General features: G+C 41.6%; 1 protein-coding gene across 1 annotated transcript in view; it reads left to right on the plus strand.

Moving 5' to 3' along the window:
• Positions 1–1,317: 1,317 nt before the first annotated feature.
• Positions 1,318–24,647, plus strand: part of LOC122553754 (calcium uniporter protein, mitochondrial-like) — a 144,931-nt gene continuing 121,601 nt past the window's right edge. The window contains exon 1 of the mRNA XM_043698040.2: positions 1,318–1,490. Within this exon, the coding sequence (XP_043553975.1) occupies positions 1,410–1,490 (81 nt within the window). The 5' untranslated portion in view covers positions 1,318–1,409. The remainder of the gene's footprint in view (positions 1,491–24,647) is intronic.

Here is a 24,647-nt window from a genome sequence, read left to right on the forward strand (position 1 = left end):
ACATACCATATTTCCTTAGCCTTCTGTGGAAATAGAAATGTTGCTGTTCTTTCTTGACTCTCACATGATATGCATGGACCAGGATAGATCGCTGGTGATATTCACTCCCACGCATTTGAAGCTTTTGACCACTTCCACCTCAGCACCATTGACACAGACTGGATGTGTCCTCCATTCTACTTCCTGAAGTCGATGACCAGCTCCTTCGTTTTGTTGACATTGAGGGAGATACTGTTGTCTTCACACTCTGCCACTAAGCTCTCCATCTCTTTCCTGTACTCTGTCTCATTGTTGTTTGTGATCTGACCCACTACAGTGGTATCATCAGCAAATTTGTAAATGGAGTTAGAGCTGAATTTGGCCAGGCAGTCGTGAGTGTACAAGGGGTACAGTAAGGTGCTGAGCACACAGCCTTGCGGGGCCCCAGTATTGAGGATTATTGTGGAGGAGGAATTGTCACCTATCGTTACTGATTGCGGTCTGTGGGTCAGGAAATCAAGGATCCAGTTGCAGAGGATGGAGCAGAGTCCTAGGTCTTGGAGTTTGGAGATGAGTTTGGTTGGAATTACGGTATTGAAGGCAGAGCTTAAATCAGTAAATTACATAGGTGTGCTAGTTATCCAGATATTCCAGGATTGAGTGTAGGGTCAGGGAGATGGTGTCTACCGTGGACCTATTGCAACAGTAGATGGATTGTATTGGACCAAGGTAATCTGGAAGGCTAAAGTTGATGTGTGCCATTACTAATCTCTCAAAGCACCTTATAATGATGAATGTCAGAGCCACCGGTGGTAGTGATTAAGGCACATTGCCTCACTTTTCTTTGGCACCAGGATGATAACGATAGTGACAATGGTCCTAGCTGCTACCTGTTCTAAAGAAGGGTCACTAAACCTTAACTCTGTTTTCTGTCTAAGGATGCTGCTAACCTTCTCCAGCAATTTGTGTTTTTGTTTGATCTTAGGCATCAGTTTTTTAAAAAAATTTAGTCCATTTGCAGTAAGTGCATGCTAATTTCATGTGATTTTTATGCAGAAGGATAGTGTGGTCCCTCTGAACACTAAGTGTGGTGTTTACAGCCGTGGCAGTGAAAACTGGGGGAGAGAGAGAGAGCGTTTTAATGAGCAGGAGCAGCAGAGGTCGCTTCACTTCGTTTCTAAGTTAGATTCACAATTTGGCTCCAAAATTACCAGCCCGTTTCGGAGTGTGCGGGTGGGACTGCTTCCTGCCCTGCGGTCTCTCTCTGACATTCAGCGCAGAAACACGGAGAGAGAGAGAGGGAGTGGGAGGAAATGAAAGGAGTGGGTGTGGTGGGAAGGAGGAGTAAGGGAGAGGAAAACACGCCGAGCGGCGGATATTAACAAAAAACATTCGCGCGGTGGAAAGTATCCCGCAGGAAGGACAGAGACATGTCTCTGTGTCGGAGAGTCTGCAATGTGTGGATCCCAGTCAGAAGACAGGCTGGACTGGGCAGGAGGAGGGAGACCACGGTGAGTACACACAGAGACACACACACACACAGACACACGCACACACAGAGGCAGAGAGACCCACACACACAGACCCACACACACATACAGCTGGAGGTACACTGCGTGTGCTGGCGATGAACACAGACAGATTCACACACACACACACACAACCCGGAGAGCAGCTTGAAAAAGATGGACTTTGAGTGCAAAGTGTCTTAGACCCACATCCCAGAGAGCGACGGCCTGTCCTGGAGAGAGACTGAGAGTTTATACACACACACACAGATACATACACCCTAACACGCCCTTACTCTCTCTCACTCACAAACACTAACACACCCTTACACACGCTCACTAACACCCATACACACACACCCTTACATGCTCACACTAACACCCTTACACACACACCCTTACACATACACACTCTCACTAACGCTTACACACACATTCTTACACACTCTGTCGCAGTAACACTCTTACACACACACCCTTACACGCTCACACTAACACCCTTACACACACACACACTCTCTCTATCACACTCTTGCGCGCACACACTCACTAACACACCCTTATACACTCTCACTAACACCTTTACACACACTCACTAACACAATCTCTCTCCTTCTCTCTCACTCGCTCTCTCACTAACACATGGAAGGAATTCCAAATACACTCAACGCTCTGAGAGAAGAAATCAGCATCCCTTTATTCTGAAACTATGCCCTCTGGTCCTAGACTCTCCCATGAGGGGTAATATCCTCTCAGCGTTTACCCTGTCAAATCCCTTAAGAATCCGATATGTTTCAATGCAATCACCTCTCATTCTTCTAAACTGCACTGAGTAGAGTTCCAATCTGTTTAGCCTTTGCTCATAAGACAATTCTTCCACACTAGGGTTCATCTTACTGAATCTTCTCTGAATTGCCTCAAATTAAATGATATCTTTCCTTAAATAAGAGGATGAAAACTATTCACAGTACTCCAGATGTGGTCTCACCAGTATCTTGTACACCCACATTAACACTAGCACACTGTGATACACTAAGACACACCGTGATACTTGTCGTTAACATTCACTGCTGTACTAATTACTTGGGATATGAAGTCCCAATGGTGAGTACAGAGACAGTGGCCCGGGGTTTAAGCTAAAGTTCGTAGAGGTTTCCTATCTGTCCCTCAGTCCTGGAGCTATCCAACTCCCCTCTGGTAGGGAGAGAGTTAACAAGCTGCTAGTCTTTCAACTGATGCTCCTGTTTGAGGCCTTGCCGGATTTGCGTCTGAACTGAATGAAAACAAAATATCTATTCAGACACAAAGTGAGTGTGAAAAGTAATCCGGATAGTTAATTTTTACATGTTCAACCTTGCTAGCAACAGCTGTATTCGAGCATTTACTTGATTTGTTTACATTTAGAAAAAGAAACCTATTTCCTTTTGAAAGTCAGAGATGATTTGCACAAGCTTCTGTGCTGTCAGCAGTTTCAGAAATAAAATGCCACGAGTTTTTGAGGGAGTCATTTTTTTTTCCCCACAAGTAAACTGTCCTTGTCAGGGCAGGGACTTAATACTGAAACCAGCTCTAATAACAGTCACAACTTTGTCTGATGTATTGAATATGTGACTGTAGTGACTGTATGAGAGAGACTGGTCCCATTGCTAGACTCTAATCTTAGACTTCTGAAGCTTAGCAATGTACAATACAGTAGATTAAAATCAGTGCAGTGAACTGTAAAACTGCAAGTGTTTCTTTTTGTAAAATTCTACTTGAGAAGATAAGAATCGTAAAACGGCTATCATAATTTACCCATTCGGTTTGAATTTGCCTCTTTAATTTTTTAATTCAAATATATGCTTTAATCATAAATATCTTTTTATTAGTCACAAATGCAGTTTGATTCTGTACTGTAGCATATCAAGGAAACAAACAAATATTGGCGTTTGACTCAAAAACAGATCAAAGGCATTTCTTGTGCAAGATTCAGTTTATATATAATTGACATGCCAAGAGGGTCTGAGAACTAAACAGACCCCATTTAACTTCAGCAGAAAGACCTCAGGCAGTGGTCTTTCCCCACATTGCCTCTTTAATCTTGCAACGCTTAAATCAGGTTTAGAAACTTTAACAAACGCAAACTTGTCAAGACGTATATTGGGTGCTATTTTTAGGTTTAAAAGACTGCTTATTCCCCATTTTGATAAAGAATATTTCAAGTCGCCTTATATAACAAAAGGAGCTAAACAAACTTTTACTTTCTCTGAAGTTACGATTTGACACGACTTTGCTGCGAAATGAACTAGTTGTATTTGTTGGCTGAATCTCTAAAATAAGCATCTCAACATCGGTATCAACCAGGAGACAATGTGGTATTTGCTGATTAAAAATGTATTTTTTGTGTAGAGTAAAGTTTTGAGATCCTGCACTCCCATGTGCTAATTCTTAATCCAGTTGAAATAAAGTGGTGAAAATGGTGCACTTTCAGCACCCAATGCTCTCCTAAGTGCTATAATTTACTTCATGTAGGAGAAATTCACAGGCAACAGCACATTCTAATGAGCTAGGGATAGCTTATTCTAATCTTTTGACTGCATAATAAGAACTCTGTCTCTTTTTATGACAATTGCGTTCTCGCGTCCAGGCTGCACTTTCACAAACGCAATTATGAAAGGACAAATAAAGGGGTGATAGATTTAGGACAGATATTAGGCGTGGTTTCTTCACTTAGAATAGTAGTGGCGTGGAATGGTCTGCCTGCAATAGTAATACGCTTGCCAATGTTAAGGGCATTTAAATGTGCAAAGTACATACATATGGATGATAATGGAACGGTGTAGGTTAGATGGGCATCAGATTATTTTCACAGGTCGGCGCAATATCGAGGGCCGAAGGTTCTATGTTCTAAATAAGCATCAGCCAATTTCTTACTAATCTTTTGGCTGCCTCTACAGATGCGTGGTGTGCCACCAAGTTGCTGAAAATTCCACTTTTAACTGAAAGGATAAACCCTCTTTTGCTTTGAATCTTCTTCCATCATTCCCTTTTGACTTTCCCCATGACTAGTACCATTCTCTCTCCCTCCCCAGTGATCTTTGGAAATGATCCACCTGAATACTTGGAGTTACATTCAGAGTCTCTTAAGGCTCATCTGCAATTCAGTTAGGTCATTGCTGACCTATATATTCGTTCCTTTTATTAACTCCATTTACTCTCCTTGATTTTGTAAATCTTGATACCTACTTAGCAATCTATCCATTTAGACTTTGACATTTTCAATTGAACTGGCTTTGGTAGTTTTCTTTTAGAGAAGACTGTTCCAGGTTTCCATAATGTTTTGTTTGAAGATGTAGCTTCTGACATCATCCTTAGAATTTAGTTCTAAAGCTACGGTTACTGTTCTGTTCTGCCCTGTCCTACCAGACGGAATCACTTTTCTCTCAAGACGAGCCTGAGCAGTGTGGTTGGCTGCACACTAGGACAAGATTGTGCGCTCCAAATACTGGTGTGATTAGTTGTGGCTATTTATGTATAAATACTACAGCAACCCTTATGTGAGGGGTAGGCATGTGGTTAAACACAATCTGAGATGCATATTCCTGCCTTGGCCTTGAAATCAGCAGTTCCCAAACTGTCTTGGTATTCAGAGTCATTGTGGGTCATGGAGTTGCTGAATTTCAGCAGTAGATACAAACTAAACTAGCCTCCAGATTAAAAAAAAAGACCTTGATTATTTTAAGCATTCATTAAACAGTGTGATTGCTGTTTTTTTTTACTGCCTGACAACCTTTCTGGCATTGCAAGTGAACAGTTATCATCTCATCAGGTATTATTAGTTAGAGACTCTGAAAGTAACAAACTGAAACTATTTTTTAAACTTTTGTCTTTTTTTCCTTTCTGAATCAAGTCAGTATTTTCCTTCTCTCTTTCTGTATCTGTTTTGGCATTAAATTGATCCATTTAAGTTACACTTCTCAGTTTTAATGATCGTAACCTGGGTTCAATTCCCGCCTTTGGCGACTGTCTGTGTGGAGTTTGCACATTCTCCCTGTGTTTGCATGGGTTTTCTCCGGGTGCTCCGGTTTCCTTCCACAGGGTCTGGGTGGCTCTTCGGCGGGTCAGTGTGGACATGTTGGGCTGAAGGGCCTGTTTCCACACTGTAGGGAATCTAATCTAATCTAATCTAATCTAATCTAATCTAATTGTTCAATAATTTAGTTATGGAGTTGCTTATTCATTCAGTCAGGCACTGGATTCCTTAGTTCCCTCACTGCAGTGGGGAAGAAACCAGAACTTGCTTGTTTAGATATTGTTCTCATTAGTTAACAGATTTAATATTTCAGAGCAGAGCAAATCAGGAAACTGTTGCCTCTGGCAGCTGCTGGGCAATTGAATATTTTCCTGATCCAGATTTTTCAGCAGCTGCGTATCTAACAGTGAGTGCCAGTAGATGGGTTTACTTCTGCATGTTTTGATAAGAGTATTTAGATTTGAAAAGCCAAGGCTAATGTATTGTGGCAAGTTTAGTTCATATTTGCTGTACGAAGCACCCAAAATCTTGCCATTCATGGTGTATTAGACAGGAGAAGTCCTTTTTTGCTTTGTGAAGCTTAATGGCAGAGCAGCACGACTTGAACATTTTTCGGATATTTAACCACGTGCCTGTTCCTTGCATGAAGCTGCTGTACCGTTTATGTACAAATAATGCTGAGCACTGTGCTGTTACTATAGAAACATAGGAATGAGACAGGCAATAGGCCATTTGGCCCTTCAAGCCTGCTCTACCACTCAATACGATCATGGCTGATCCTCTCTCTCAATGCCATATTGCTGCTTTTTCCCTCTACCTCTTGATGCCTTTCAACATCTTAGAAAGTTATCAATCTTTTCCTTGAATGTAATCAGTGACTTGGCCTCCAGCCTTCTGTGGTAGTGAGTTCCATTAGTTGACTAATCTCTGAGTGAAGAAATTTTTCCTCATGTCAGTTCTAAATGACTACTCCTTATCCTCAGACTGTGATCCCTGGTTCCTAGACCAGTTCCTGCCTCAGGCGACTGACTGTGTGGAGTTTGCATGTTCTTCCCGTGTCTGCGTGGGTTTCCTCCCACAGTCCAAAGATGTGCAGGTCAGGTGAATTGGCCATGCTAAATTGCCTGTAGTGTTAGGTAAGGGGTAAATGTAGGGGTATAGGTGGGTTGCTCTTCGGCGGGTCGGTGTGGACTTGTTGGGCCGAAGGGCCTGTTTCCACACTGTAATGTAATCTAATCTAAAATCTAATCTAGACTCCGCAACTCAGTGGAAGCACCCTCCCTACATCTAGTCTGACTCGTGACGATGACAGCAGTTATTATGTAATGAAGTCAGCAAGTGGTTAAGAAGGCAGCTGGGATTATGGCCTTTATTGCCATGGGGTTGAAGTTTAAAAACAGGAATGAGAGGTGATCTTATTGAGGCATACCAGATTCTGAGGCGGACTGACAGAACGGATGTTGAGAATTAAAGCACAATATTGCAGATGCTAGAAGTTTGAAGCAAACACAATGCTGGAGAAAGTCAGCAGCGTTTGTGGAGAGAGAAACAGAGTTAACGTTTCAAGTCCAGTATGACTCTTTTATTAAGTTCTTATGATCAATACCTGTTCCCCTGATTCTGAGCCCTCCAGTGCCTTTCTGTAAATGTCTCAGTAGGGATTACGTTGACGGTAATTCAGCAGGCCAGGTCTTGATATTGATTTTAATTAAGAGGTGGAGTATCATAATTAGCTTTTGAACCTTTTCAAGCAGTTATCCCTGGAGTTGCTTCGAAGCCCTCGTGAGTTATGGCAGGATTGAATTAATACGTTAATTGCTGGAATTTCTGCCTATAATGCTGTACATTGTGGATGTGCATTAGCATTCAGCAAATTCAGGCCATGGTGAATTGATTTTGTGGTTCCTGAAAGCCATGTCATTTTGGATTCAGTATTCTTTCCTCACCTTCTCCAATTACCCTAACTCTCTTCCATCCAACTGCTACTGACAGAATAGTTCAGCTGTCGCTCCCACTTAGTCACAAGCCCCTAAGGAAGCATGTTTGCCATCCTGGGGAAAGATCAGTTTTTCTTCTGCTCTGCACCCCTGTATCCATTTAAATAAGACTGTTCAAAATAAACCTGCGTTTTATAGACTTATAATTGTAATTCAATATGAGAAATCTGATTAGAATTTGCATCTATTAAGCAACGATAATGAACTTGGCTCCACTTCCAAACAGTATAATTTGCTTTGTTTCTGATTCATTTGCCTTGATGTGTTAAGTATTCTCTGAGATATTGTTTCGTGTTGAGCTCAATCTCCCATACCATCAATCTTTGTTTGCAGGGGTTGGGGAAAAGAGGGGAAAATGTAAGTACTTAAAACATTTTTTTATATATACTTGGTTTTTGGAAACGTGCATCCAGATCAAAATGGATATCTTCTGTTTATTGCATTGCAAACTGTAATTGCTGTAGATTTAAATTTATTGCCACTTGTGAAACTATGTAAATAAGTGACAATGCACCCACGTGAAGTAGTGGGTTCAATTTCAGGATTTCAGACATAATTGCCATCCTCAAATGAACTGATCTGAATCATCTTTTGATTTGATTAGATTCCCTACAGTGTGGAAACAGGCCCTTGGGCCCAACCAATCCACATCAACCCTCCAAAGAGTAACCCACCCAGACCCATTTCCCTCTGACTAATGCACTTTAACACTATGGGCAATTTAGCATGGCCAATTCACCTGACCTGCACATCTTTGGACTGTGGGAGGAAACCGGAGCACCCGGAGGAAACCCACGCAGACACTGGGAGAATGTGCAAACTCCACACAGACAGTTGCCCGAGACTGGAATTGAATCTGGGACCCTGGGGCTGTGGGGCAGCTGTGCCACCCAAAGTTTACTTCCAGATTTGACCAGAATGAATATAGTTTAATCACTAAACTTAATCAGGATAAATTGATTACTGAGATTACAGTGGAACTTTCCTATTGTTGGCAGTTAATTTAGATTAGATTAGATTTTAGATTACATTACAGTGTGGAAACAGGCCCTTCGGCCCAACAAGTCCACACCAACCCGCCGAAGCGTAACTCACCCATACCCACTCACTTACCACTTACCTAACACTACGGGCAATTTAGCATGGCCAATTCACCTAACCTGCACATCTTTGGACTGTGGGAGGAAACCAGAGCACCCGGAGGAAACCCACGCAGACACGGGGAGAACGTGCAAACTCCACACAGGAGTTGTTGATCAATTTCTAGGACTGAAACCAATATTTTTAAAACTGATATCATGTTAGCAAAAAAAAAATCTGTTTTGGATAGAATCATTGGTTACCAATATATTTTAATCCATATATTCCCAGTTTAAAATAAGGTTCAGCAAATATTTTGAGTAAACCCCTTTCTTGATTCATGTGTGATGGAAATAAAGTTACTGCGTCTTGACTATCGTAAAAATAGTCTGTGAAAAGGATATGCAGGCAAAAGGTAATGGAGTTCTTTTGAGCAACCATTAAAAATAAAAACTGCGGTGCCAAACACTGAGATCCTAATGCTTTAGATATTTTTTTAATATCTTTGAAGAAAGGATTTAAAAAGGTTACAAGGGACTTTTTTTCCCCCCAGTATGGTTTATGTATGGAATGAACTGCCAGAGAAAGTGGTGGATGCAAGTACAGTAACAACGTTTTAAAAGATATTTGGATAGGTTCATGAATAAAAAGGTTTGGAGGGATGCAGGCCAAGGGCAGGCAGGTGGGACTAGTTTAGTTTGGGAGCATGGTCGGTGTGGACTAGTTGGACAGAAGGGTCTGTTTCCATGCTGTATGACTGTGGAGTTGTTGATCAATTTTGATCAGGGCAGCATCTATTTTGATATGTGTTAATGTCACAATTTACTTAAATGGTTTTCTGAGTACAAGGACCATAAATGCGGCCCTGTGGAAAGCTGGTATTTTGAAAACACAGATTGTCTGGATCCCTAATTGAACGCTTTAGTGTTGAAGAGGATTCAAGACCAATAATATTTTTATACTGCACTAGCTTGAAGCAAGGATCCAGCCCAGTTGGATAAAGAGTATCAGACTGCCATGACTGCTAAGATTAGCAGCTGCGAGGTTCATTTTTAGTGAATCCTGCTAGCTGTATATTAACATGTTCCGGCATTTTGATATTTGACTTGCAGTTGAATACGTGTGGAACTGCATGTATGCATGGAAGCACCTTGAGCATTGCGTCATAGAGAAGTACAGCATGGAAGCAGACCCTTTGGTCCAACTTGTTCATGCTAACCAGGTGAACTAAATTAATCTAGTCCCATTTACCAGCACTTGGACCAGATCCCTCTAAACCCTTCCTATTCATATACCCATCCATATGCCTTTTAAATGCTGTAATTGTACCAGCCTCCACCACTTCCTCTGGCAGCTCATACCGTACACCGCACCATTCTCTGGAAAAAGTTGTCCCTTAGGTCCCTTTTATATCTTAATACCCTAAACCTCTGCCCTCTAGTTCTGGACTCCCCCCAACTCCGGGAAAAGACCTTGTCTATTTACCCTATCCATGCTCCTCATGATTTTATAAACGTCCATAAGGTCACCCCTCAGCCTCTGACACTCCAGGGAAAACAGCCCCAGCCTATTCAATCTGTCCCGATAGCTCCCTGGCAACATCCTTGTAAATCTTTTCTCAACCCTTTCAAGTTTCACAATATCCATCTGATTGAAGGGAGACCAGAATTGCATACAATGTTCCAAAAGTGGCCGAACTAATGTCCTCTCCAGCCGCAGCATGACCTCCCAATTCCTATACTCAATGCTCTGACCAATAAAGGAAAGCATACCAAACGCTGCCTTCACTATCCTATATACTGTGACTACTTTCAAGGAAGTATGAACCTGCACTCCAAGGTCTCTTCGTTGAGCAACACTCCCCAGGACCTTACCATTAAGTATATAAGTCCTGCTCTGACATGCCTTTCCAAAATGCCTTTCGCATTTATCTAAATTAAACTCCATCTGCCACTCCTCAGCTCATTGGCCCATCTGATCAAGATCCCGTTGTACTCTAAGGTAACCTTGTTCACTGTGCACCTCCAATTTTGGTGTCATCCGCAACCTTACTAACTGTATCTCCTATGTTCACATCTAAATTCATACAAATGACGAAAAGTAGTGGACCCAGTACCAATCCTTTTCAGACCTCTCATCTGTATTCTACCTTTGAGCTAGTTCTGTATCCAAATAGTTAGTTCCTCCTGTATTCCATGAGATCTAACCTTGCTTGTTTATCATAAGGAACCTTGTCGAATGCCTTACTGAAGTCCATATAGATCACGTCTACCACTCTGCCGTCGTCGATCCTCTTTGTTACTGCTTCAAAAAACTCAATCAAGTTTGTGAGGCATGATTTCCCATGCACAAAGCCACGCGCTATCCTTAATCAGTTCTTGCCTTTCCAAATACATGTACATCCTGTTTCTCAGGATTTCCTCCAACAACTTGCCCACAACCGAAATCAGGCTGACCGATCTATAGTTCCCTGGCTTTTCCTTACCACCTTTTTTAAACAGTGGCACCACGTTAGCCAACCTCCAGTCATCCACTACCTCACCTGTGAGTATCCATGATACAACTATCTCAGTAAGGGGCCCAGCAAACATTTCCCTAGCTTCCCACAGAGTTAGTAAGTTTGCAGATGACACAAAATTGGAGGTGTATTGGACAGCGAAGAGGGTTATCTCAGATTACAACAGGATCTGGACCAAATGGGCCAATGGGCTGAGAAGTGGCAGATGGAGTTTAATTCAGATAAGTACGAGGTGCTGCATTTTGGGAAAGCAAATCTTAGCAGGACTTATACACTTAATGGTAAGGTCCTAGGGAGTGTTGCTGAACAAAGAGGCTTTGGAGTGCAGGTTCATAGCTCTTTGAAAGTGGAGTTGCAGGTAGTTAGGATAGTGAAGAAGGTGTTTGATATGCTTTCTTTTATTGGTCAGAGTATTGAGTACAGAAGTTGGGAGGTCATGTTGCGGCTGTACAGGACATTGGTTAGGCCACTGTTGGAATATTGCGTGCAATTCTGTTCTCCTTCCTATGTTGTGAAAGATGTTGTGAAACTTGAAAGGGTTCAGAAAAGATTTACAAGGATGTTGCCAGGGTTGGAGGATCTGAGTTACAGGGAGAGGCTGAACAGGCTGGGGCTGTATTCCCTGGAGCGTCAGAGGCTGAGGGGTGACCTTATAGAGGTCTACAAAATTATGAGAGGCATGGATAGGGTAAATAGGCTCCCCCTGGGTGGGGGAGTCGAGAACTAGAGGGCGTAGGTTTAAGGTGAGAGGGGAAAGATATAAAAGAGACCTACGGGGCAACATTTTCATGCAGAGGGTGGTACGTGTATGGAATGAGCTGCCAGAGGAAGTGGTGGAGGCTGCAACATTTAAGAGGCGTTTGGATGGGTATATGCATAGGAAGGGTTTGGAGGGATATGAGCCGGGTGCTGCCAGGTGGGACTAGATTGGGTTGGGATATCTGGTCGGCATGGCCGGGTTGGACCCAAGGGTCTGTTTCCGTGCTGTACATCCCTATGACTCTGACTCTATCTGACCAGGTCCTGGGGATTTATCCACTTTTACGTGTTTCAAGACATCCAGCACTTCCTCCTCTGTAATAGACATTTTTCAAGCTGTTGCCATCTATTTCCCTACTTTCTACATCTTCCATTTCCTTTTCTGCAGTAAATACTGATGCAAAATACTAGTTTAGTATCTCCCCCATTTTCTGTAGCTCCACACAAAGGCCACCTTGCTGATCTTTGAGGGGCTATATTTTCTCCCTAGTTACCCTTTTGTCCTTAATGTATTGATAAGATCCCTTTAGATTCTCCTTAACCCTATTTGTCAAAACTATCTCATGACCCCTTTTACCCCTCTTGATTTCCCTCTTAAGTATACTCCTATTGCCTTTATACTCTTCTAAGGATTCACTCGATCTATCCTGTCTATACTTGACATATGCTTCCTTCTTTTTCCTAACCAAAACCTCAATTTCTTTAGTCATCCAGCATTCCCTATACCTATCAGCCTTTCCTTTCACCCTAACAGGAATACTCTGTCTCTAGACTCTCGTTATCTCATTGCTGAAGGCTTCCCATTTTCCATCCGTCCCTTTACCTGCGAACATCTGCCCCCAATAGGCTTTTGAAAGTTCATGCCCAATACCGTCAAAATTAGCCTTCCTCCAATTTAGAACTTCAACTTTTAGATCTGGTCTATCCTTTTCCATCACTCTTTTAAATCTAATAGAATTATGGTCACTGGCCCCAAAGTGCTCCCCCACTGACACCTCAGTCACCTGCCCTGCCCTATATCCCAAGAGTAGTTCAAGTTTTGCACCTCCTCTAGTAGCTACGTCCACTTACTGAATCAGAAATGTTTCTTGTAGATACTTAACAAATTCCTCTCCATCTAAACCCTTAACACTATGGCAGTCCCAGTATATGTTGGGAAAGTTAAAATCCCCTACCATAGCCACCCTATTATTCTTACAGATAACTGAAATCTCCTTACAAATTTGTTTCTCAATTTCCCGACGGCTATTAGGGGTCTACAATACAATCCCAATAAGGCAATCATCCCTTTCTTATTTCTCAGTTCCACCCAAATAACTTCCCTGGATGTATTCCCAGAAATGTTCTCCCTTATGTCAGCTGTAATGCTCTCCCTTATCAAAAACACCACTCCACCCCCCCCCCCCGGTCCCCTTTCTATCCTTCCTATAGCATTTGTATCCTGGAACATTAAGCTGCCACTCCTGTCCATTGCATTTCTGTAATTGATAAGATATCCCAGTCCCATGTTACTTACCATGCCTTGAGTTCATCTGTCTTCCCTGTTAGGCCTTTTACATTGAACTAAGTTGAGTTTAATTTATCAGTCCTACCTTGTTCTCTGCTTTGTTCCTTCCTGCCCTGACTGTTTGACTCACTCCCTTTCCCAACTGTACCAGTATGTTTGGTCCAATTTTAATTCTGCAGCTGAGTTAGGCCTAGCATCTCAGAAAACCCAGTTTTATTGTGAACAAAATGTGGAATTGGATCATGGCTTGCCAAGGTTTTTAATCATAGCTGAAATATGCCAAGTGAATCATTTAAAAACATGCTGCAACAAGTTAATGACTTTGAACAAGGAGATGCATGACCTCAGTAATTCATGATTTGGAAAGAAAAGTGATTTAAGGAAAATGTCTCCCGGTGTAATCCAGCACAAACCTCATTCTTTGTAGCTATCATACTGTAGTGTAACTGAGAAGGCATCCCTCCTGAAATCACTGTCTTCAGCTTTCTCACTGTAGACTCGAAACGTCAGCTCTTTTCTCTACAGATGCTGCCAGACCTGCTGAGATTTTCCAGCATTTTCTCTTTTGGTTGCAACACTACGTGTCTGCTTTGCTTACAAATTGGCTCCAAGGATCCATTCTTTGTCAGTTATTAGACTGAATATTACATTTGGCTGTGTTACTAGATTAAACTTGGACTGTATTTCTGAGGCAACATTTGAAATCCAAGGTGGTTAAGCATCCAGAGATAACTTTGCAGCACCTGAAGGATTTAAGGTTAGTTTGAATCAATGAAGTGTGGCAGATAAAATGCTGCTTTGTAAGTCGTCTTTATTGTAGATTCACTGCAACATCAGCATAATATTCATGCCATCTCACAAAATTGGTGCTAATTCGTGGTCACTGAATCACAGAATCCTTACAATGTGGAAGCAGGCCATTCGGCCCAGTGAGTCCATACCAACCCTCAGTGCATCCCATCCAGACCAACCCCACCCCCACCCAATCTCTATAACTCTGCATTTCCCATGGCTAAACCACCAAGCCGCACATCCCTGAACACTGTGGGTAATTTACCAATCTACCTACAGCTTTGGACAGTTGGAGGAAACCCACATAGACACAGGGGGATTGTGCAAACTCCGCGCAGACAGTTGCCAGGCAGTGGAACTAAATCCACGTCCGTGATACTGTGGGGCAGCAATGCTAACCACTGAGCCACCATACTGTCCTCTCCTATCACAAGATAAAGAAGATTGACAGTGACCGTGGCCTGATGAAGGGCTTATGCCCGAAACGTTGATTTTCCTGCTCCTCGAATGCTGCCTGACCTGCTGTGCTTTTCCAGCACCACACTATCGATAGTGTCCCTGGCCCCTCCTCAGAAGAAGCTTAATCTTCTCCCAGTTATGGCATTCAGTCAGGTCACCAAATGACACCAGGGTTTACACGTTCGTTAATCTTCCTGAGAGTCCATCTTGTACCTTCACTCATTTTGTGAAGAAGATCTCACTGATGTCAGTTCCAAATGTACTTTTTTTGTTGATTTGAATCTATGTACTGTTTTAAGGTCCTTACGGTTCAGTGGAATAGTTCTCTATCTTTCCCATGCAATTTCTATTTTTACACGACCATCGCTCAGTTGGATCTTTGAAAGACTATAAAGCCCAATTCTTGAAATTCATACTTATGCTAGAGACAAGTTATGGTTCCTCTCTGAATTACCTTGGGCAGCTGACTGGTCCCTTAGTGTGGTGATAAGCAGAGCTGGACACTTCTCCAAGTGTGTTCTGACCAGTGTGACATGCAGCATGGACATTGAATTGTTGCCACACAGTGGACACAATGGAATTGGAATGGAATTGGGTGGAATGAATTACTGCAGATGCTAGCGTTTAGTTCAAAGGGAGTGGAATATTAAAGTGGGGAGGTTTTTGCTAAAACTATACAAACCACTAATCAAACCACAGCTGGAATACTGTGAACAGTTCTAGGCCCTTTATGAAAGGAAAGATAAGTTAATATTGAAGGCAGTCCAGAGAAGGTGCATTAGATTGATGCTAGGTGTAAAAGATTGTCTGAAGTAGCGATTTGAGTAGCTTTGGCCTATGCTCATCAGAATAGAGAAGAATGAGAGCTGACCTGATTGAAACATACAAGATTCTTAGGGGACTCATACCAAATGGCATGACTTTAAACTGATATAATCCATTTGGCATTATGAAAGCCAAAATTGCCTTTGCTCTCTCCGACAGAGGTACTTGCCAGTAACTTCTGAGCAAGTCCAACTTAGAAATGGAAGTTGCTTGTCCCACCTTTTCGACACAGTCCTCCAACCATGGAATTGGATATTCACCAGTCTTTGTAACAGCATTGACTTTGCGATAGTCCACACATAACCATTGGGTACCATCTGGCGTTAGCACCATTACTATGGGTGAGCTCCAGTCACTGTAACTCACTTCAATTATGCCATTTTGGAGCATGCCCTCTATCTTCTTCTGAACCTGTGCCAACTTTAGAGGGTTATGCCTGTAAGGATGCTGCTTAATTGGAACAATATCTCCTATATCTACATGCATAATTAGGTTAGTACTTCCCAGTTTATTTCTGCATATCTCCCCATGTGATAGTAATAACTCTTCCAGGTCATTTCAATCTTCTTGTGGAAGTTAACTCAATAATTTATCACACACCAGGTTATAGTCCAACAGGTTTAATTGAAAGCACACTAGCTTTCGGAGCGACGCTCCTTCATCAGGTGATCAATCACCTGATGAAGGAGCGTCGCTCCGAAAGCTAGTGTGCTTTCAATTAAACCTGTTGGACTATAACCTGGTGTTGTGTATTTTTAACTTTGTACACCCCAGTCCAACATCGGTGGAAAAGAAGATAGGCAGGTAGGACAAATCATGGGGAAGTGCTGAGCTGGAAGTTTGGAACTAGGGTGAGGTGGAGGAAGGGGAAATGAGGAAACTGTTGAAGTCCACATTGATGCCCTGGGGTTGAAGTGTTCCGAGGTGGAAGATGAGGTGTTCTTCCTCCACCCGCACCAATCAACCACACTGCCCTGTGGCCCAAAATTTCAACTCCCCCTCCCACTCTGCCGAGGGCATGGAGGTCCTGGGCCTCCTTCACCGCCGCTCCCTCACCACCTGACGTCTGGAGGAAGAACGCCTCGTCTTCCGCCTCGGAACACTTCAACCTCAGGGCATCAATGTGGACTTCACCTGTTTCCTCATTTCCCCTTGCCCCCCCCCTCCCCACCTCACCCCAGTTCCAACCTTCCAGCTCAGCACTGTCCCCATGACCTGTCCTACCTGTCTATCTTCTTTTCCACCTATCCACTCCACCCTCCTCCGTGACCTATCACCTTCATCCCCTCCCCCACACATCTATTGTACTCTCTGCTGCTTTCTCCCCACCCCCACCCTCCTTTCATTCATCTCTCCACCCTTCAGGCACTCTGCCTGTATTCCTGATGAAGGACTTTTGCCCGAAACGTCAATTTTACTGCTCCTTGGTTGCTGCCTGAACTGCTGTGCTTTTCCAGCACCACTAATCCAGTCCTTATCAAGTAGTTTACCTCACTCAGTTTCCTCTCTATTTGATAAGGTCCACTAAACTTTGCTTTTAAAGGCTCACCAGTTATTGGAAGGCTCACCTGTTACCTTATCCCCAATTACAAAATTGTGAATTTGTGATTTCTTATTTGCTTCCTGCTTCATTGTATGCTGCGATACTTTTAAACGCTGTGTAGCCAACTCTCCAGCTCTATTTAATTGTTGTCTAAATTTTGACACATTGTCCAAATGGGTGGTCTCTGAACTCTGACTTATTTATTTCTCCTTAGTCAATTTTAATGGCCCTCTTACTTCATGCCCCAAAATTAATTCAAATGGACTGAATTTGGTCAATTCATTCGGTGCATCTCTGATTGCAAAAAAGTACAAACGGAACTCCCTTATCCCAATCATCTGGCTAATCCTGACCATATTAGCCACAACATGGTCTTTAGTGTTTGATGCCATCTCTCTAGCACTCCCTGCCATTCCGGATGGTACGCAGTAAATTTGAATTGCTTTATTCCCAAGTTATGCATAACCTCCTTGAATAGTTTGCCCCAATTTCTACCCCTCATGGACTGAAATTGATTCTGGAAGCCAAACTGAGTTTTATGGACCAGCTCATAATCATCAGCCACTTCAGCTGCTAACATTGCTGTTTTAACTCTTTGCTCTTCCAAATGAGTTTGCACTACTTCAGGCAGTGAATCTTTGAATTTCTCCAAAATAATTACCTCTCCAAGGGCATCATAGGGCTTGATTTTTAAACCTCTTATCCATCTATCGAAATTACTCTGTTTGATTCTTGAACTATCACTATCAAAAGATAGCTTCATTTTTAAAACCCTTCAGACCAGGTTATGTAGCCTAAACACACATATACTCTATACTAGTTATAAACATGCAAACATGCACAACCACATGCAAATTCAGGCCATGGTACACCCACCACCGAACTCCTCTTTATCTTATTCAAGCCTCGATAATGCATCGACAGTCGCGTTTTCGCAACCTGCCATATACACAATTGTCAAATTGAATGGCTGTAACAACAAACTCCATCTAAACAGTCTGGCATTTTTGTCCTTAAATCAAAAATGTCAATGGGTTATGATCAGTGTATACAATTGTCTCAGATGCATTGCTGGTAATATCAACACTGAAATGTTGTAATGCCAACACCAAGCTTAAAGTCTTTCCCCCATTACCCAATCGCAGGGTAATGGGGAAAATGCCAGAAAGTGTAGCTGAGCATTAGCAGATCAGCCATGATCCCATCAAGTGTTGGAACAAGCTCGATATGCTGAATGGCCTATATTGCTCCTAAATCTTATGACATTTAGTCTATGGAAAGGACAAGGAGCAATCTAGACTAAAAATACTTGATTTGAAAAGAACCAATTTCAGTGATCCAAGTAAATCAGAATTAGAATTTCACAGTTATAAATGTTATTGGGCAATGGGCATTCTTAAAGAGGGGATAGTTCAGGTCTAGTCAAGGTATATTGCCATGAGGAAAACGTATGGCAAACAAACTACCCTAGATGTTGAAAGAGCTGGAGGGTAATATGAAGCAGCATAAAGAGGCACATAACAGATGCCAAGTTGCTAACACAAATGAGAACCAGGCTTAATAGAGACAATTCCGGATTACCCAGTTCTATCTACTGGTGCACGAATGACCTCCCTCACTAAAATGAAATCACTGGGTTCAGGCACGTGGGAATTCAGTTCTGTGTTTAGATGAGAGTTGTTGGGACTATTCTCCTTAGAGCAGAGTAGTTTGAGAGAAGATGTGGTATAGTGACACAATGAAGAGGCATCTAGACAGACATTTTCTATTATTCTTGCAAGGGATATGAATGTTGCTGTCAAGATTGGCATTTGTTGCCTGCCCCTAACTACCCTTGAACTAAGTGCCTACATCAAAAAGCAATTAGGTGTCAACCCGTATTGCTTTGGACGTGGAGTCGCCTGTAGACCTGACAGGATAAATATGACAGATTTCCTTCCCTAAAGAACATTAGTGAACCAGATGGGTTTTTACAACAATTGACAATGGCTACATGGTTGCTATTAGGCTAACGTTTAGCTCCAGATTGTTATTGACTTCAAATTTCACCATCTGTGATGGTGGGATTCAGGACAATGTCCCCTGAACATTACTCTGGGGCCTTGGGATTACTAGTTCAATGATATTACCACAACCTGCCACGTCTTCATGTAGAGAAAAACTGTTTCCTATGGAGGAAGGGTCCAAAACCAAAAGGGCATTGGGTATTTGGCAATCAGTTTAAATCAGTTAAAAATCACACAACACCAGGTTATAGTCCAACAGGTTTAATTGGAAGCACACTAGTTTTCGGAGCGACGCTCCTTCATCAGGTGACAAAACATTTTCTTGTTTTAAAGGTAAACGTGAGGTGTTGCATTCCAGATGCAATTCAATTTGACAAACTACCAGATTTAAAACAACACTCACTATATTCAGTTGGAATTGCAATAAACTAACTCTACTGGAAAACTTAACAGAATAATAGATACAGTAGCTATTACTAATTAACTGTTCCATTTTGAGAGTAAATTGTATTTGAGAACAAATTTTATTTGAGAACAAATGGATTATTTGAGTTCTTTGAATACGATGGTGAAAACAGGAGCCTGATGTGAATAAAAGTATAGGAATCTGATCAATTGACACTATAAGGAAAGGGAGCCCTAATTTAACAACTGAGGAATAAATAGGAGGATAGAGTTGTGGAGAGACAATGTCAAATAAACTTGTTTTTTACATGGCAAGCAATAATGGGTTCTTACCTTCTCTTTTATTTCAAGATGATTTTTTTTTAATGAACTAATCAGTTGTTTTGGTGAATAAAACAAAACCATTATAGTTATGATGCTGTCTCAAAACAGTGCTTCAGGCAATTCAGCCTTTCAACAATAATATAAGCAGCACAGGGGAGAGGTGATTATCTGAAAATTTGAGGCTTTTATTCAGAAGGAGTTTGAGTCATTGCCATTGCAACACAGTAGGAGGCCATTTGGCTGTCAGGTTAATGCTGGTTCTCTCGAGCAATTCAGTCATTCCCATTCCCATGCTTGATCCATCTGGTCCTGCACGTTTTAGTACCATCCAACTTCATTTTGAAATCATTGATCATCTCTATTTCCATTGTCTTTGGAGCCTGCCATTTCCAGATTATTACTGCTTGCTATATTTAAAAACAAAATCCAGAAAAGCGCTTTATCCCCGCCCCCCCGAACCGTTCCAGTAAGTTTTTCTCACACTTTAGCCCTTTAACATTTTGGAACTCAGAACCAGTGGAAAGAGTTTACGCATTTTTTTTTGTAAAATGCAGCTGAATGTTGGTCTAATTTGTAGTGGTCGGATGTTGCCTGAGATATACCATCAAACTTAAACGTGATAGAAATCTTTGGAGCTGCTTCTGGCAAAACATGTTTTCTCTTGGTATAACTTTGAATGACTAATGTGACCGATGCTGATACGCATCCTGTTCTGAAATGTTTCTGCTGTTTTAAATGCACTATCAGAGTACAGCAGTATATGCCTAATACGCATCCATTCCTTGACAAATGGAATGACTTATTTGAATGCTTCAGGAGACAGGAATTGCTTTCGTGATACTATTATTTAAAAGAGCTGGTTGAAAAGATTTTGTGAAAAATTAATTGGAGCTTGGGGTGTTTGTGTCCTAAATATTTTCTTTGTACAATATCAGTTATGACCCAGTTTTGCTAAGGGGTGGAAACATTGAAACCGAGTTACTTAATGCTTAGACATCAGATGGCAATGTTTAAGCAATGCAGAATGAATGTGTGTTAAGTATTTTCAATTCATATTCTGCTTCGTGGATTACATTATTTAAATCCTTTAAAATATCTGTAAAGGGGGTCACCATTTTCATGTAAAATTTTATTGCACGTGCAATACTCTCACTTTTTGAGTAAAAACTCCATCTTTTTCGCAGAAACTCAGAATTATTACAGTGCCTAAGGATTCTATTCAGCCCATTGTCTCCTGCCTTTTTTTCCCATATTCTTGCCACCATTGCAATCTTAAAAAAAAAATCCAAAGCCCTCTTGAATGTGCAAATTGACCTGCCTCCTCCATATTTCTAAGCAGTGCCTTCTATTTTCTAAGTACGTCGTGTGAAAAAGCTTTTTTCACCCTTTACCATATTACGTTTTGTTGTTTCTTGTTTTAGTCTACTATTTTAAAACATGAAGGAAGATTCTGCTTTAAAGCAAGGAGTCTTGTGTAATGAGATGACTGCAGTTTCAAAAATCATGTTTGCTGGAGCACATTGTGAATTGTCATACAATGTTGTTTTCCCCGGAACAGCAAGAGCAGATGTAGACACTGCAGAGCCAATGGGTTCTGAACTGACGCAAAAACTGCTTGACCACACATTCTGGTTGGTTCCTAACTAAATGACCATGGCTGTTGTGAGGGCAGTGTAGCTGAGAACCACCTAACCTGCGAAGGACCTGTATATGCACCAAACAAATCTGCCTTGGTGTCACTCTTGTGCAAAGATACTGGCAAGTCTCCAGCAATAGACAGCTTTCACCCCATTTTCTCTGTAAATTCCCCGTTCAGAGTGGAAAGAAAACTGTTTTGAAGACAGTGAAGGAATGTATTTGCCATGGTTGGAGGATTTGAGCTATAGGGAGAGGCTGAACAGGCTGGGGCTGTTTTCCCTGGAGCGTCGGAGGCTAAGGGGGGACCTTATAGAGGTTTACAAAATTATGAGGGGCACGGAGAGGGTAAATAGGCAAAATCTTTTCTCTGGGGTCGGGGAGTCCAAAACTAGAGGGCATACGGTTAGGGTGAGAGGGGAAAGATATAAAAGAGACCTAAGGGACAACGTTTTCACGCAGAGGGTGGTACGTGTATGAAATGAGCTGCCAGAGGAAGTGGTGGAGGCTGGTACAATTACAACATTTAAGAGGCATTTGGATGGGTATATGAATAGGAAAGGTTTGGAGGGATATGGTCCGGGTGCTGGCAGGTGGGACTAGATTGGGTTGGGATATCTGGTCGGCATGGACGGGTTGGACCGAAGGGTCTGTTTCCATGCTGTACATCTCTGAGTCTATGACTCCATCACTCTATCAGTGTTCAAACTTGTGTCAACAGAAAGAACTAAAAAGGAAATGAAGAAAGAGAAGCGAAAAAATTGATTGAATCCTGTGGTCCAGATTGGTGTAATTGTACTGCATTTCCCTGATCTTTTTCTATTTCCACCCTTAATATCCAAATCTTGTCCATCTTTGTATGATAGTCGTTTAGAGGAAGATTAAGAATGGTTAGAGTTTAATTTGTAGAGAGTTATACCTTTTGCAATTCATATTTCCTAACTTTCATTGGTTAAAGACAATCCATTCATAATGGATGGTTATTTTCTTAAATGCGAAAATCTTCTTTTAACCTGAGTGTGTCAGTCAAGTAAATTGGGGATTTTGGATAGTTTAACTAAATACTTCCATGTTTGAGATGTCTCTGAATTGTGGGGTTTGATTTCCAGTGCACTATCCCAGTGTGTCACAACCCTTGTTAGAACCATAAAAGTATGTATTTCATATTTTACAGTGAGTTTTCATCATCTGCAACTGGCCTGCAGCTATATATGATAAAGCACTAGGGGCAACAATAAAATCTATGACCAGGTAGCAAGCCAAGCTTAGGAACATGCTTTATTGCCATTCTAAAAGCTGTTTTCTTTTCTCTCTGATTTTGAGCCATTGAACATTTGAACCTTGTTATACCTTGCTTGTAAATGGAACTGTGTGAATTCTTTCACCAATCCTCTTACAGGCTCATTCACTGCTACTGTTGCATTTCTCTTCAATGGTTTTATCACTTGCATCTTATTTCTGATGCTTTGATCACTTACATCTTGTTTTTTCTTTGTCCTTCCTTCCTTCCCGGGCATTTTAATTCTAAGCTATGTTTACATTTTCAATCTATTTCTCTATCTCCTGTCACTTTCCATATTACCTCTTAGAGTTTATTGTTCTCTGACATGTGTCAAGTAGTTTGAGCAGAAAATCTTCAGATTCAGTTGAATCTAATGGGTAATATATTTGATGTCACTCTGGTTTCAGGCAAAAGCTCTACGCATTCTCGAGCGAAGAAAATAATTCATGACTTCCAAGCAATTTAAACACTTCTATTAGCAAGTTGTCAATCTATGTTCTTTCCCTCTGTATCAGCTGTGCTACTGTTGGTATCACTACCACCTTCGAGCCTAAAGGCTGTAGTTTTGAGTTTCTCTTCACAGACTACAATACAGTAATCAAAGCAGCATGGAGGGAATGCTGTATCATTTTAGCTGTTGTCTTTCAAATAAGCTATTAAACTGAGGCTGTGTCTGCTCTCTCCAATGGACATGAAAGATCCCATGGAAGCATTTTGAGGATAGGCAGGAGGCTATTCCACTGTGTATATCCTTGAATCGACATCACCAAAAAGTGGAATGTCTAGACGATTATTGTATTTTTGTTTTGTGAGAATTTGCTGTGGTCAAGTTGGTTTCCTTCATTAGAGCAGAGAATAATTTTCATTGGTTATCAAGCACTTTGAGACATCCTATGGCCTGAGAAAGAGAATTTAAAGAGGCTACAACGAGAGAGAAATAAAAAAATGAGTTAAGACTGATGTGGTTTTTAAAACAAAGCTTTCAGCTGCTGATGCAGGCTCTGATGGGGAAAATTCTGGTCATAATCTAAAGTCCAATAAAGAAAGGTTAACATTTGTGTACTAAACTTTGAGGGAAAGTACATGAAAGTATTCATTTCTTTTCTGAAAATAGCAAGACAATGAATTGGCCAAAAAAAAACTGGACACTGCCTATGCAGAGCAAGTTGACATGTAAAGCACAGGAGCTTTATGCTTTTACTATCAGGGAAAGTTTCTCAGGCATATGACACTAAAATAAAATTGTACCGGGTACATATATGGTATAGTCCCCAAAGCATACAGACAAAAGGTTTAAATTTAAGGAAACTGTGAACAAACCTACATTGCATATGAACAGGTTAAGCAGTTTTAACAGGAGAATGTAACCAATAGGAGTTGAAACCGTGGATGAAGTTCTCAGAGAAATTATCCTCTTAGAGGAAATCAAAAACTCACTACCTTCTGTAATGAGAATCCCTGTTGAAGACCAAAGGATTGAAACTGATCGGCAGGATTAATGGCTGACAACTATGAGCTCATCCATAAAACTAGACTTTTTTTCTCTGTCACCCCCGTAAACTTGAGAAGGATAGAGGATGAGGAGAAAGTGAGGTCTGCAGATGCTGGAGATCAGAGCTGAAAATGTGTTGCTGGAAAAGCGCAGCAGGTCAGGCAGCATCCAGGGAACAGGAGAATTGACGTTTCGGGCATAAGCCCTTCTTCAGGAATTATCGACGTTTCGGGCATAAGCCCTTCTTCAGGGGTCGATTCTCCTGTTCCCTGGATGCTGCCTGACCTGCTGTGCTTTTCCAGCAACACATTTTCAGCAAGGATAGAGGATGAGACAGTGAAGGGAAGGCAAGTAGCCAGGGTAAGGAATAGATACCTAGAAGAAATGTCCCAATTTTCCCCTCTTCAGAACAGAAAGGAATGTACTGAGGGTGGAGGTGAAAATCAAAGACCTAAGTGATTCCATGGTAAAACAGTGGGGCACCTTCATTCAAAATGCGAAAGTTGTGAGGGAAACTCATGGAA

The sequence above is a fragment of the Chiloscyllium plagiosum genome, unplaced genomic scaffold (assembly GCF_037043375.1).
Source record: "Chiloscyllium plagiosum isolate Xiang-an unplaced genomic scaffold, Cpla_swu_hap1 HiC_scaffold_1, whole genome shotgun sequence".
Taxonomy (NCBI): Eukaryota; Metazoa; Chordata; class Chondrichthyes; order Orectolobiformes; family Hemiscylliidae; genus Chiloscyllium; species Chiloscyllium plagiosum.